Genomic DNA, 15219 nt, shown 5'->3' with positions numbered 1-15219 from the left:
CAGGCTGAGGGAGCTGGGCTTGTTCAGCCCTGGAGAAGAAAGGGCTCACTGGAGACCTCACTGGGGCCTTGCAGTACTTGAAGGGAGATTACAAACCAGAGGGAAATCAACTTTTTACGTGGGTAGACAGTAATGGAATTGGGGGAATTACTTGAAACTAAGAGTTAGATGTCAGAGGGAAATTCTTTCCCAGAGGGTGGTGAGGCACTGGTCCAGCTGCCCAGAGAAGCTGTGGTGCCCCATCCCCTGTGGAGGCGCTCAAGGCCAGGTTGGATGGGGCCCTGGGCAGCCTGAGCTGGTGGGGAGCAGCCCTGCCCATGGCAGGGGTTGGGCTGGGTGGGCTTTGAGCTCCCTTCCAACCCAAACCGTTCTGTGATTTTATGATGCGTGGCTTCTTGCAGGCCTGGTCTCAAGCACACCATTTATCAGCACAGACCATCTCTGGTGCCTAGTCAAGTGAGATTACAGCACCGTTTATTAAACACGGATAACCCATGTCACGACACTGTTTTGGCAATGAGATTCTTAAACAGCAAGCTTCGTGCAACCCCAAGGATCTCTTTATGGTAAGAAGCCAGACTGTATCAGGCTGTATCACGAAGGCATTTCACAAGCCACGGCACCAAAGCTCACCCCAGAGCACACCAACTGCCACCGGACCCTATCAGGAAGTCGGCACATGACAGCCATAAAAAAGGACAAGATTCACTTACACCCACGCAAGCCTCACGCACTCCCTCAGCGGCCCTTCTACTCCACGGAGGGGCGAGGCTTTGCCTAACTCCACCACTGCGGGGCTCACCCCCCAGCCAGCACAGGTCTCAGCCCGGGACCCCACACGGCCGCCCTGAACGCCGCGCCGGTGCTCCCTCAGCCGCCCGCCAGCGGCGCCCGCCGGCTCCTCTCCCTCGCCCCGCTGCGAGGAGCTCGACCGTCCCCTGACCTTACCCACCGCCTTCGGCAGGATGAGGCCGCCCCGCAGCCTCCCGCACCGCGCAGCGCTCACCCACCTGCAGGGGAAAGGTGGCCGCCTTGTTGCCCACGTAGCCGCGCACGACGTGGCTCTGGATGGACAGCACCCGACACTCGCGCTCCGGCTCCATGGCTGCAGCTGCGCCGCCAGCCCGCGCTGGGCCGACGCGGCGGCGGCGCCGGGAGCAGGAGAAACGGCAGCGGGAGGCGGGGCGCGGGCGTCACGCGCTCGCCCGCCCCTCCTGTCACCCTCCGCGGGGGAGGGAGACGGGGAGCGTAGGGCGCTGCGGCCGCGCTGAGCCGCGGCTGTCAGGCGATCGGTGCGGGCACCTAAGGACCGCCTCTCGCGGCGCGGCCGAGATGGCGGCGCCGGCGGTGGTCTGCTGTGCGCGGCTGTCAGCGCCGGCTGCCGGGTGACGCCCGCAGGTTCCCGCCCGCCCAGTGTCAGCCGGCCGCCCCCTCCTCCTGCAGTGTTGTCACACGCCTCGCCGCTCGCTTGGCCCACAGTGTAACCTTCCCATGGGTCTGCACCCCTTGTTCCAGACACCTTCATTACTTCACTGTGTAACACAAGGCGCTTGGTGCCGCATGAATGCTTCCAGCACCCACAGCTGTGCCAATCACTGGCCAGCACGCTGGTGTCAGCCATTCTGCCCTTCACACCACATTTCCACCTGCCAGCCACCATTTGCCATCAGCACCTCCACACAGCGCAAGGTCTGATGCTCTACCAGCACGCTGCCATGGCGAGGACAGTGCACACGTCATAGAATCATAGAATCATGAGGTTAGAAAAGACCTCTTAAGTTCACCTAGTGCAACTGCCGACCTACACCCAGCATGCCCACTGCCCATGTCCCTCAGTGCCACATCCACGCGGCTTCTGAACACCTCCAGGGATGGTGACTCCACCACCGCCCCGGGCAGCCTGTGCCACTGCCTCACCACTCCTAAGAAGAAATGGTTCCTAATGTCCAATCTGAAACTCCCCTGGCAAAACTTGAAGCCATTCCTTCTTGTCCTACCACTGTTATGAGAGAGAAGAGGCCAACCCCTACTTTGCCACAGCTTCCTTTCAGGTGGTTGTAGAGAGTGATAATGTCTCCCATGAGTCTCCTCCAGACTGAACAATCCCAGTTCCCTCAGCTGCTCCCCATCAGACTTGTGCTCCAGACCCCTCACAGCTTCTTTGCCCTTCTCTGGACACACTCCAGGGCCTCAATGTCTTTCTTCTAGTGAGGGGCCCAAGTTTGAACATAGTATGTCCCACCTGTCCCACAGCTCCTCAGGCAATGCAGAAGGTGCTGTGAAGCCACCAACACCGTCCACAGCCACACAAAATGCTCTGCAATGGCCCACTGGCTTGCTGCACTGACAGGCCACACAGCTTGCCAACAGATTTTGAAGTGAGTGCACTTGTATGTTATTGACACACTCACAGCAACCCTTCAGAGTACTGTCAAAGAGTAAAAGATGTGTTGGCTGGCAAGTACTGCAATACATCAGGACTCTGCTGAGAGAGGACTTTATAAAATGCCTGGGAGCTTCATCTTCCTCTGGCCATTTGTCATTATTGACCACTGTGGGCACAGTCAAAGATCATGTCACAAGGAAAAATCACGCCTGATGCCTCTTGTTCTTCTTAGTGGACAGCTTTAAATCGAGTCTGAAATAGAAGGATTATTTCTCGGAAATATTAAGTTATATTTCCTCATGTTAGCTAGTGGTAAATGAAGGAACATTCCATTCCTTTCTCTGTCATCACTCAAGTTGCAAAACACAGAGCTTGTTGTAGGCTGGCTTTACAACTTAACAGGTTCTGCTTTTGTTTGTAGTACTTAATGTTTCGCAACAGGATACAAAATAATCTCCACAAAAATCCCATGTTTTCCCCTTTGTACTGACACTTGCATGAATTATTTGTCAGATGAATATTTGAGGTGTTAGTCTTAAAGGAGTTGAATTTATCACAAAGAAAGAAAAAGTGCAGTGTTTCTAAAGGTTTAATTAGTGTTACAGAACAAATATTCCAGTGCAGTTAAGGCTGAGGCTTATATCTCCATCATCTATAAATGTAGGTATTTTCTAATTTTATAAACTGGTGCATATCCTTGGAGTGTAAGGTCAGAACAGTGATTCAAGTTGATAATGATCTGTGTCTTGTATGCTCAAGATACAGAAATCTGGCAAAACATAACAAAACAGCATTTCACATGAGGAGGTTATCTCAACGGAACACAGGCCTGTGTGGCAGGTTAAGGGCATATACTGGCTTTAAACTAAAAGAGAGGAGGTTTACATTAGATGTCTGGGAAATTCTTTCCACAGAGGGTGGTGAGGTGCTGGCACAGCTGCCCAGAGAAGCTGTGGTGCCCCATCCCTGGAGGTGCTCAAGGCCAGGTTGGATGGGGCCCTGGGCAGCCTGAGCTGGTGGGGGGCAGCCCTGCCATGGCAGGGGGTTGGAACTTGATGATCTTTGAGGTCTCTTCTAACCCAAACACTCCATGATTCTATGATTCAGTTTCTGGTCATGTACCTTCACTCTCTACCTCCAGGCTCCCTGTTTTTGTACACTCAGTCCCACCTCCCATCCCTCCTTCTGCAGGGCTCAACTCCTGGATTTCCTCCTCTTATCATCTTAGTATACTTAGAGCCAAAGCTGATTGCCAGGTTTTCTTCACTTTCCTTTTTTTTGTTGTTGTTGTTACAGTCTTCTATTTTTTCATCTGATTTGAACTATTCTATCTTCCCCAGTAACTGCCATTTCTCTTTGGCAACTTCACTGTTTGCTTTCTTTCCATATTTCCTAAGTGCCTGTTCTGAACTATGTAGTCTCTGTTTCCAGTAATCACTTGTAAACTACCATCATTTTTTTTTTCTCAATTTTCTCTCCTGCTTCTCCTCCTTGTTCCGTTCCCACCTGTACTCTTAACAACATATCAGACTCTGGTCCCTCCAGTGCTCAAACCAGGTAGATGACTGGTGTCTATGTTACCCTAAGGCAAAGAGGAGGATAAAGTGAGGTTCCAGCTTCCATTCGCTGTGCCATTATGAGGCAGGAGACTTGAGGAGCATGACTGGCAAGTAAAGTTAGCTTTCATGAACTCTGAAGAGCTTAAGGCAGTACTTGTAACAGACCACAGACCATCAGATTTTTTTCCTCTCAAAGGCTTACAGAACTGCGTTAGAATTTGAGCTGCTTTTCCTAAGTGGAGCAAAATATGCATTCTTGACATGAAAGCATTATCTTTCCCCAAGTAAGCAATCCTGGACTTCAAAGCGTAAGGTGACAACTTAAAAAAAAAAAAAAAAAAAAGAGTAAGGGATCTTCTGCCTTCTTCCAGCTTTATGGGCAATTGTTAGAATACAGATGTTGTCCTTTTTTTCTGCTTTTTCTCCCTTCCCCAGCACTAGAGTATGTTCCTTTGGGGCACAACTCTAACATATTGGTTGCACAGTATTGCTGGAGAGACTGGGCCTCTCAGAAGGCAGCTGTTCACTGACATTTCTGGTTTGTTTCTGTCCTTTTAGAGTCTGCCCTGACTGTATAGTTCCCTTCCTGATAGTGATATACTGTCCACAGAAGATGCCAGGAAGTGTTCTGGCATTTACAGCTGTTCATTCTAAAAACAGCCTGAGTGCGTCTGACATTCTCACGGGAGCAAGTTCCTCCCCCAAGAAAGAAAGTACACTTCACGCATTTATTAAAGCTTGGCTGTGGGTTTTGTATGGCAGTTTTGACCATGTAGGCAAAGCAAGGGATATGCCCAGGGAAGTCTGATATAGCAGAGAACAGCTGATACCAGATTGCTTGTATACATGAGCAGGGGAACTACGGTGTGGGGAGCAGTGCTGAAGCCCTCAGTAGGAAGGCAGCGAGTCTGCAGATGCAGAGCTCTGCCTTCCCCTGAAGCTGCTGACAGTGTTTCTTGCAGGGGAACAAACACATGCTGTTTCTCCAGGCAAATGGAGAAACCCTTTCTATGCAGGATTACTGCAATCTTCTTAATATTCTGAAAGGAGTCCTCCAACCTCCTAACAGTCTTTACGCTTACCCGGGAGGAATAGCTGAAACCTCCCTTTGTGCTCTAAGCAATGTATGTACATGTAGAGGATTAAGCAGTGGAACTTGCATGCGCAACCAAACGTAAGCAAGGGGATGACTCAACAGCAGCTGAATATCAAGCACCACAATTTTTTAAAAATATGGGTGAATTTATGCATCTATACACTAAAGAACTTGCCACAAGCAAAGCAAAGCCCACAAATCAGTTCTCCTTCCCTTCCAGAAAGCAGTTCATCTAAGTGTGAGCACCCAGTTTCTGAGCAGTGGTTGGGGTTTTTTTTGCAGATTTTGCTCTATTTGTTGCTTAAGTAGTAGTCCCCTCTGTCAGGAAAATGAGTGTGTCAGAGGAAGTAAACCTGGACTTCAGCTCCACAGTCACTGTGCATTCTGCTCTGCTGTCCGCAAGCCTGCTCTCTCTGAAAACAAACAAAGAAAGAAAACCAACTTACAAGTACTCTGTCAAATCTAGGGGTTACCAGGACTATGCAGAGAGCAATAACCATTTCATATGTGACAGGGATCTTCATTAGAAGAGGAAAAAAGTCCAGGTTAGATCAAATGCAGGCAAATAGGGAAGCTATCCAAAGCTCCCCACTACAGCTGCTGCCATGGTCCTTGCTGAGATGACACCTCAACCTCCTGACCTGTCACTGGACTCTGCATGGAGTTTTATGCATGGAGGTTTTAGTTTTAGTTTTTGTTTGTTTTGCTTTTAAGTTAGCATGTCCCTTCAAACCCGTCCTCCTTGGTTAGAGCAGAATATTGTCCAAACAAATAAATAAAATAGTGAGTAGACAATCATGATTTGATGAAGAGAGGATAGGCCAGAAGACAACAGTTTACCAACAAATGGCTATGCTCCATGGATGTTTTTTGTTCTTCCTATACTCTCCTTCTACATCTCTCCTTAATCCCCTGTCATTGCACCATAAAGCAAAACAGACCTGGAGCAGTACAAATAATTGGCCAGCCAGCAGTCCACATCTTTTCCTACCTTATCTTCTCTCCTGAGCAGACAGAACATTTTTGCTGGCCGTGTATTGCATGAGCTGTGCCTTCCAAGGCCTGTCTTGCTACCCTTTGGCATTGCAGCTGACAGGGCACAAAGAAGTTGCGAGATTACAGTGAATAACCAGCTTAGCATGAGACAACAGTGTCACAGTATTGCACTGAAGGTAATCAACTTTTAGACTGCATAAACAGAAGTGCAGTCTGCAAGACATATAAAGTAATCCTTGTATCATATTCAGCCGTTGTAGGGTCTCTGGTTGAGTACTGTCAATGCCGATGCACAACCTTAGGAGGAAATTTTTTCTGTATCATGATGAAAGGGCAACTCCAGTAACAACCTACCAATATATGTAACACACAGCTACGAAGATGAAGGGAATAAAATTACGTCCATAGTGGAGGGCTTACTTCCATTATGCCAAGGATTGTGAAAAGCACAAGGAGAGATTGCTTTGGAAGCTTGCTTTTATCTTCAGTTCATTTGTTTTTGCATAACTAGTGGAAGAAATATATTTTATGAATGTTAGTAGCTGTATATTAATTTTGCCTTGGAACAGAGGAACAGACATGTGACCATGTACTTTGGATTTTCTACATAAACACAGTAGGAAAAATATGGGGCTGCCAAGAATATGAAGCACTCAGCTCGAGAAGAGATGAACAAAGAGTGGATCCTCAATCAGATTTTGTATCTCCAAATCATCATAGCACTGACAGAAGACAAAAGGTCAAGATTGTGTAGTAGTCCCACCAGTAGCTTTTCCTCTTCTCAACAAGCCTTCAAGGCAGCAGATTGGCCCAGCACAGACCATCATTATGCACTCCCTAGCAAGAAGATCATCTGTATTTAAGATATGATTTTTTCCTGGTCACTTGAATGTTAGCTAAGACATGATTGTAAAGTAGCAGTTTATTATTAGGATAAATTTCTTCTCAGCAAGAGCGGTGAGGCAGTGGCACAGGATGCCTGGGGAGGCGGTGGAGTCACCGTCCCTGGAGGTGTTCCAGAGCCGTGTGGATGTGGCACTGAGGGACGTGGGCAGTGGGCATGGTGTGATGTGTGAGAAACACACTCAAGATCAAAAATTTCTAATCAGGCAAAGATCTCTGTGAAGAGCAGTTTATTCGTTGTTGTAATAATGGGCGCACACCCCCTACTGACAAGGGAGAAATTGTGCAACTGGTCAATGAAATCCATCCTGTTACATACCCTGGGTCCAATGCTGGTAAAGCCTCTCCTGGCTCACATTGGTTGAGCGTCTCAGGCTCACAGTCTTCCGACACTGTTGGTACATTACACTTCCATAGCTACTTCTACACTTCCATAGCTATGGTTACGCTTCCATAGGTACATTTACACTTCCATAGCTATGGTTACACTTCCATAGCTACATTACACTTCCATACAATGTCTGTTACCAACCCATTGTCTTTGGGTATGTTCTGTACTTTCTATGGTGATAGGAGGACAATATTTTCAACAATCTGCACACTCGTTCTGTCCTGTACAGGACTCTCCCCTACCCCATATAATTACCTTACCGAGTGCCAATTTTACCTAGGCCAGAACGCCTCAGTCTCAACTTCACTCTGCTTGGGAGCTTTCTTTGTGAAAGGCAACTTATCCTATGCTACATACAGAAATACTGGAAATTTCCACTGCAAAAACACAACCTACCTCTCACAGATGGGCTGGTGGTTGAACTAGGTGATATTAGTGGTCTTTTCCAACCTTAATGACTCTGATTCTATGATCATAATAGTAATAATAAAATATTAGCAGCATTTGACTTCAGAGGGTGCAGTTATTCTTGTTTCACTTGGCCTATATGAAAATGATTAATGTGGTCAGAAAATGTCAATAATGGCAGGAAAGCCGTTTTCTCAGCAAAAGAAAGCAGATGATTGAAAATTGATTTTGCAATCACGCCTGCTCTCCATGGTGAAATTAGAATGGCCATGCCAAAGCATTTCACAGAGCTCCCATCTCTAGTACAAAAAGAGCAGTAGCCAGGGCTGCTTTGCAGAAACCTCATGCGATGTTAAGCCTGCAAACCAGCAGGGCTGATATGCATTCGCCTTTGGTGAAAAAACAGCCTGAAGAAAAACTGTGGGACTACCTCTTCTTTAAGCAGAATTGAGGGCAACAGTATTACAGCAAGCAGTAATAACGAACATGATACATATAATTCTGCACTGGAAACTGCAGTGTTCTCCCATCACTTTTGTAATTTTGAGCAGCCTGGCCTAACCTAGTGATTAAAAAAAAAAGGTCATTTTGTATATTAAGAGAGGAGATGATCAGAAGAGCACAGTAGAGTATCCATTGACTTCTACCTCTGATTTGAATCCGCTTTTTATCACTGACCTGCAGAAACTCAAATATATTCTGATTCTTTTCACAAAAATATCGTCCCAGTGGGCCATGAAGGAGGAGAACATGAAACATCTCAGCTCCAGATGCCAGGTCCAGCCTTGCAATCCTCACGTAAACTGCTGTATCAGTCGAAGTGAGTTGAATAATACACCACTGATTGAATGTCGCAATGGGAGATGGGCCAGCAATAACAATTTTCTTTAAAATAATCACTGTCACAAGATAAACAAAGTTCAGGACTGTGCAGTGTGGGATTCTTGATCCTCAACCTCACCTCCTTTAGAAAGAGAAGGCTAAAAATACTCCTTGTTTAAAAAACAATGCAAGACCACTTTGCTGTGAAATTCCCAGCTGAAACACCCCTCATACAGTTCCCAGTAACTGGACATGAATATTTCCATAGGTGCTGTTGCCCACATATCTTGTTTCCAGTGTCCGTGTAGCACCATTGTGGAGTTAATCAAAGGGAAGCAGAAGGCCTCCTTTGGTTTGCCAAGAGAGCTGCAGTGCTGAGGGTCAGCTTGCAGCCTTATCCTGGATGCTCATGCTTGTCTGAATGTTCTTACCACCTGTTACCTGATGTTGGTGAAAAGGAACTCTCATTATGAGGTGTTTACTCCCAGTTAACTCTTTTTAGTGCTTATGTAATCATGCATAGAATCAGAATCATTAAGGTTGGAAAAGACTTCTAAGATCACCTAGTCCAACCATCCCCACCATGCCCACTGACCGTGGCCCTCAGTGCCACATCCTTGAACACCTCCAGGGATGGTGACACCCCCACCTCCCTGGGCAGCCTGTGCCACTGCCTCACCACTCTTTCAAAGAATAAATGTTTTCTAATATCCAACCTAAACCTCCCCTGGTACAACTTGAAGCCATTCTCTCTCATCCCACCACTGTTACCTGGGAGAAGAGGCTGACCCCCACCTCACTACAACCTCGTCATTCACCAGGGTTAAAGATGTAGCAGAGTGAATGCACATAGCTCTTTGCCAACCACTAGCATATTTGCAGCAGCAGACAAAGCTCTGCTTTGGCAAGCAGTGAGGTAGGACAAGCAATCAGCTGTGGTGCAATACAGTACAACATGTGATCACAATAATAGCATTACATCCATGAACACAAATGTTTGCATTTTGCTTTTAATCCAAAAGCAAAAGAAGGAAGAAAAAAGATGTTATTTCATTGCTTTGAATAGTCTGATTTCATGGGCATTTCAGTACCTGATTTTTAATATTTAACCTTGAAGCTGCTATGCTATGTAAATTTGTTTTATAAAACATGGCAACAGCTGGAAAGAACAGGGCCTTTCCCGGCAGCAGGGATAAGGCTGGCAATCATGAACTGCCTCTCTCAGCAGCTTGTTCTGTGTGCATCTTGCGTCACGCGCTGCCCTTTTGCAGTCGTGAGTCACTTGCTTCAGATCTCACTGCTCAGGGGGAGCATCCTGGGGAGCAGTATTTCTTCCCTGGGGGAAATGTGCACATGCAGCAGTGAGAAGCCAGGCCACCACTGTGCTCTAAGCAGAACAGATTTGCATTTCAGTTCAAGCTGCAGGGAAGGGAGTACGCGGGATGTTGACTAATACTGCGTCTGTTTTTAGTCCTGTTACCTGGGTAATGGTAATTTCACTTTGTTCTTTTCCTCCAGCTATTACAAAATGTTTTCTACTTTAATTTAACCTTTAGAAGTCTGAAAGAAACGCAGTCAGCTTGCAATTGAACTACCTAGTTCTTCCAGCTAGCATTGGTTCGCTAGCAAGGTGGTGGTGATAGAGGACTGATTTCAGGAGTATAAGAGATGTTAGTTCTGTTCTAAGCTGGAAACCCTTTTCTAATTTGCCTGTGCGATCAAGGGACAATTCTCAGCACTATTTTAGTTTCACCATTGTGACTTACAGCAACCACTATTCTACATGTTTTTTAAGTTGTCCAGTTTTTTCTTTCTCGGTACAAAATTAAAATGGTAGGATGAAATTAGCAGATAGTAGTAGGGCCAAGATTTTATAACTGTCTCAAAATTTCACCAGGAGTTTCAGTATGATCCTAGCTTTGCTGGATGCTGCATTTACTGATAAAGTACGTTCTTGGTTTAGCACCAGTTAACGTCTTAAAAACAAAATGAAACCAACCAACAAACACAAGAAAAACCCCAAACTCACATACACTCTTCTAGAATTGTGATTCACACGAATAGCCAAAGCTGCAAAAAGTCAAAGGACTTCCACCACTGGCTTCTATTTTTTAGTCCATGAATATCAAACTGTTATTTTCTAGAACTGAAGATAAACCCAGATACAAAAATACAAATATGCAATACAAAGGCAGCTCCCCGCCCCCCAAATCTAGGAAGAGAAAAAAGAATAAAATCAGAATCTAAGCCTACTACTGGGCATTAGTGTATCACCAGCAGTGCAGTTGTGTGTAATCTACAGAATCTGGATGCAGGTTTCTGGAAAGGGAGAGCCAGAACACAGAATGCTGCTTTCGACTCATTTCAGTCTTACTTAAGTGAAAGCAGGATGCTTCATACAGAGATCATTTCTTTTGAGGACTTTTCGTCTTCCTGAAGTTGGCGTTCTGGAGTGAAAGAAGAGAGAACTTTTGGTGTAAAAACTGCAACCACCACACACTGTAAAACATCCAGCAAGATACTAGCAGTTTTAAGAGCAAAGTTTTTTTTCCCCATGACAGCCTCTATAATTAAATATGCTAAACTGATACAATAAAGATTGAAGATTGCATGAGATAAATGGGCAAAGACTGTACGAATTTACCATCATACAGATACCCGAGCTGCGTCAGCAGCAGCAGCAAACCAACATCATTGTCCATGGCGGGATAGAAATAATCAGCAAAACCTGCTGTATCATATGCAAGCTCTAAACATGCCAATGGTCAGCTGCAAATTTCTGCACCTGGCTTTTCACAGAATCGTAGAATCACCAAGGTTGGAAAAGACCCACAGGATCACCCAGTCAAACCATTCACCCATCACCAATAGTTCTCATTAAACCATGTCCTTCAACACAACGTCCAAACGTTCCTTGAACAAATTTGTATTTTTTTCTTTAGAACCATACTGTATTCACTTAATGTAGAAATTCATCTCCTCCCCCAGGGAGCTCATTCACTGTGCCCTGAAGTGAGTGCATGCAGGGAGAAATCAGAACTTCCTGCTCTTGGCAAAGTGATAGTACTGGAGTCTTGGCCCTCAAAAGCCAGTTTTGCAGCCTGTGAACATCAAACATTTTCTTCCTGTCTTTCCATAAAGAGCTCCTGAGTGGATTTCTAAGGAACAAATGCTGGGCACTCTCCCCTTTCTGTCAGTCTGTCTGGAGCCAGTGCAAACCTTGTGAATGATTCTTGTTCTTCCTTTGAAAGGGATTAATGACACAAAGACTTGAGGGTTTTCTTTTCAGAAATTACTCCATGGCAGTACACTGCAGAGACAAGTACACATATCAGACTGTACAAGCATTTAGAGTTTCAGCCTTCATTGTTTGGCCAACATCTCCCACACGTTTACCACAGTGCCAAGGCCTACAGAAATGTAGCTCCAGAGTGCAATGAGATTGCTCCCTTAATTAAGGGACTGTGGGATTCGGCTCCCTGGAGACCCCAGCTCTTGGCACTTCCACTTTTCGTCCCAAATCCAGATCAAAGAGGTAGCATTTAATCCGGGGTTCTGTTCAAGTACATATTAGTTTGTAAAGAACAAAATTCCCTCAGCAAGAGCAATTTTAGGATCGTATCGTTTTCTATGTGGGATCACGGAGCATGGTTAAGATGGGAGTCCAACCACGCCTCGATCAAACTAACATTTTCAAAAGCAGAAGCGCTAAGAAGTTGCGTGCTCAAAAATCTTACTGGACTTTGGGGAGCAGCCTTCCTTTTTAGAAATTATTATCATTTTTTTTCTGACCCTGCATGCAAGTTGCTGTGTTGAATACGACATTCAGTGCCTGGTTAGCCTTGTGAGTCTTCATGGAAGGTCAGACAGAGGGAGAAACACTATCGGCTTCTCAGTAACTAACACTGCAGGAATGCTAACAGGAGGCAGTTTCCAAGATTGCAGAACTTTTACATGCTGCCAAAAATGTACAGTGAGCAGAATTCAAACCTTGCAGGGCTTTACTTTTATTCTGCAAGACAAACATCTGGAGGAGAAATGTGAACAAGTGCAATTTAGCCTAGGGCCTGTTACAGCACGTTACATGTTCTGTGTGGAACACTGTAAAATGCCAATGGTTAAGCCACTGGAGGTTTTCTTTTAAAAGCAACTCTGAAATTGGCTGTCTGTTGGTGTTGAATCCAAAACACTGCGCTGTTTCAGAAGAACTGCATACATTCCTCAAAGAATGATGGCCCTACTAACTACTCTTCTCCATTTAACTCTTCAAAAGGAGTCCAGCCATAACTGACTTGATTTTAAGCCCATGCCTTCAAGCTCAGGGACTTCTTTAGTATGAAATGCTAAAGGATAATCAGAATAGTGTGCGCTTGCAGCCCAGAAGGCCAACTATGTTCTGAGCTGGATTAAAAAAGGAGTGGCCAGCAGGGAGAGGGAGGTGATTGTCCCCCTCTACTCAGCTCTTGTGAGGCCCCATCTGGAGTACTGCCTCCAGGCCTGGGGCCCCCAGTACAGGAAGGACGTGGAGCTCTTGGAGCGGGTCCAGAGGAGGGCCACAGAGATGATCTGAGGGCTGGAGCACCTCTCCTATGAGGAAAGGTTGAGGGAACTGGGCTTGTTTAGCTTGGGGAAGAGAAGGCTCCGGGGAGACCTCATTGTGGCCTTCCAATACTTGAAGGGAGCATATAAACAGGAGGGGGAATGGCTGTTTATGAGGGTGGGTAGCGATAGGACAAGGGGAAATGGTTTTAAACTGAGACAGGGAGGTTTAGGTTGGATATTAGGAGGAAGTTTTTCACACAGGGGGTGGTGACACACTGGAACAGGTTGCCCAGAGAGGTTGTGGATGCCCCATCCCTGGAGGCATTCAAGGCCAGGCTGGATGTGGCTCTGGGCAGCCTGGTCTGGTGGTTGGTGACCCTGCACAGAGCAGAGGGGTTGAAACTCAATGATCACTGTGGTTCTTTTCAACCCAGGCTATTCTGTGATTCTATGATCCTATGAATAGTCAGAAATAATCAGGAAGGCAATATAGAGGTGGTAAAACCTGACATCCGTCTCCCAGAAATACGTCATGTAAGGAGCACTACAGACCAGAGTCAGCTGTTTCATTCCAAAGTCAGTTTCAGTAAAATCATTCATATTCCAAGATGAAATTAACAGGAGTCTACAACAAATTTTGGGCTTTCTTAAAACTTTTTTTTTTTTTTAATAAATTTTCCCCCAGGAAGGGTCGTTCCTATGGCTCCAGTTCTCAGACTATATTAATAACTTTGAAAGTCTCAGTGTATTTCTCCTAGATTTGCATGGTGAGAATAAAATGTAAAATATGCCCGTGTTATTTTGCGGAATGTTGCCCAGACAGACTTTTTCTGCCTTCTTAGAAACACCAGACAGTATGGATCACTGAAATGCCAACCCAGGTCCAACGTGATTGCATGGATCACATAAAGAGCCATCAGGGGCACTGAGTCCTGCAATGATCCCATGAAGTATGTTCCAAGTAGGCAGTACAAATTTCCTTGTACAGGACCCCAACCAAAGTGACTATGATCCTATAGCACAGGAAGGCTGCATAACTGTAGTGGAAATGCTAAGTCATGGCCTGAACCAGCAATTGAGCACCTGGTGGGAAGGCAGGGCCAACCCAGGGGAGCTCAGGTGCGTGCAATGTACCTGAGTGACTGGAAGGGCGTAGCCAGGATCCACCCCCTCCCAGACCTCACTTAAGGGTTAGCAGTGGAGGTGAGGGCATCTCTTGCTGGACATCCCTGCCTACCTGAGGCCTACCAAAGGTAAGCAGTGTTTTTCCTGCATTTCTGCATCTCTGGCTGCTGCATTTGGGCTCGTTCTCATTTGCTGTAGCCAAAGACTTTGCCACCCTGCTATTATCATCCCATTATAGCATTACAACAGCGTACTACATTAAGTTGTATCTTGACCCTGTGGCTAAGCTACAGATAAGGATTTCCACCTGACACCATGTAAAATAAAAGCACATGCAACAGTTAAATTTGTCACAGTGACCTTTGCTACCATCAAAACATGCTGCCATCTAAAAACTCACGTATTCATAAAAAACGTGTAAACTTCTTTAAACATGTAGCAACAACATTACTTGCACAGCACTTTATTCTGAGCGATATCTGGTTTCAGTCATATTTTATCATTACTGGTGCCACTTCTGAAAATTCCATGCAAATATTTTGTATTTTCTTTTATTGCTGCTGCCCGAGCACAGGACCACATTTCCCAAGATGGAAATGTAATATACTTTGGAATTCTTGATGTATGTAATGCCATACTTTATTCATACTACATTCGGCTTTTAGAGTGCCCATGGGCTGTATGCTTTGGCACCTGGACAATTGTAGCACTAAAGTACACCTTGCACCATATTATTGCTTCAGTTACCAATTTTAATTGTTGAGGAATTATTGTGTTTGATCTACTTTGCTTCTGCTAAGCAATTTTGCAGCTGCTATCTACTTTATGACATAACTCCAAAGGTCAGTAGATCAAGGTGTATGAATAGGCGTACCTTATCACAGCCTCACTCACTTCTAACGTGCCAAAGTCTTCACCAGAACTGGTTACTCATACAAGAGACAAAGCACTGCACATGTCAGAACAACTTCTTTGTACTTCCAAGCAGGTC

General features: G+C 45.7%; 1 protein-coding gene across 2 annotated transcripts in view; it reads right to left on the bottom strand.

Annotated features, from left to right (window-relative positions):
- Positions 1-1207, bottom strand: part of PDXK (pyridoxal (pyridoxine, vitamin B6) kinase) — a 44398-nt gene extending 43191 nt beyond the window's left edge. For both annotated transcript variants that reach the window (NM_001278084.4, NM_001278085.1), the window contains 1 exon segment: positions 1011-1207. In NM_001278084.4, coding sequence (NP_001265013.1) covers positions 1011-1103 — 93 coding nt within the window. In that variant the 5' untranslated portion in view covers positions 1104-1207.
- Positions 1208-15219: the final 14012 nt, after the last annotated feature.

Source organism: Gallus gallus, chromosome 1 (assembly GCF_016699485.2).
Source record: "Gallus gallus isolate bGalGal1 chromosome 1, bGalGal1.mat.broiler.GRCg7b, whole genome shotgun sequence".
Lineage (NCBI taxonomy): Eukaryota > Metazoa > Chordata > Aves > Galliformes > Phasianidae > Gallus > Gallus gallus.
The sequence above is the reverse complement of the archived record's forward strand: the minus strand, read 5'-3'. Positions and strand labels throughout refer to the sequence as shown.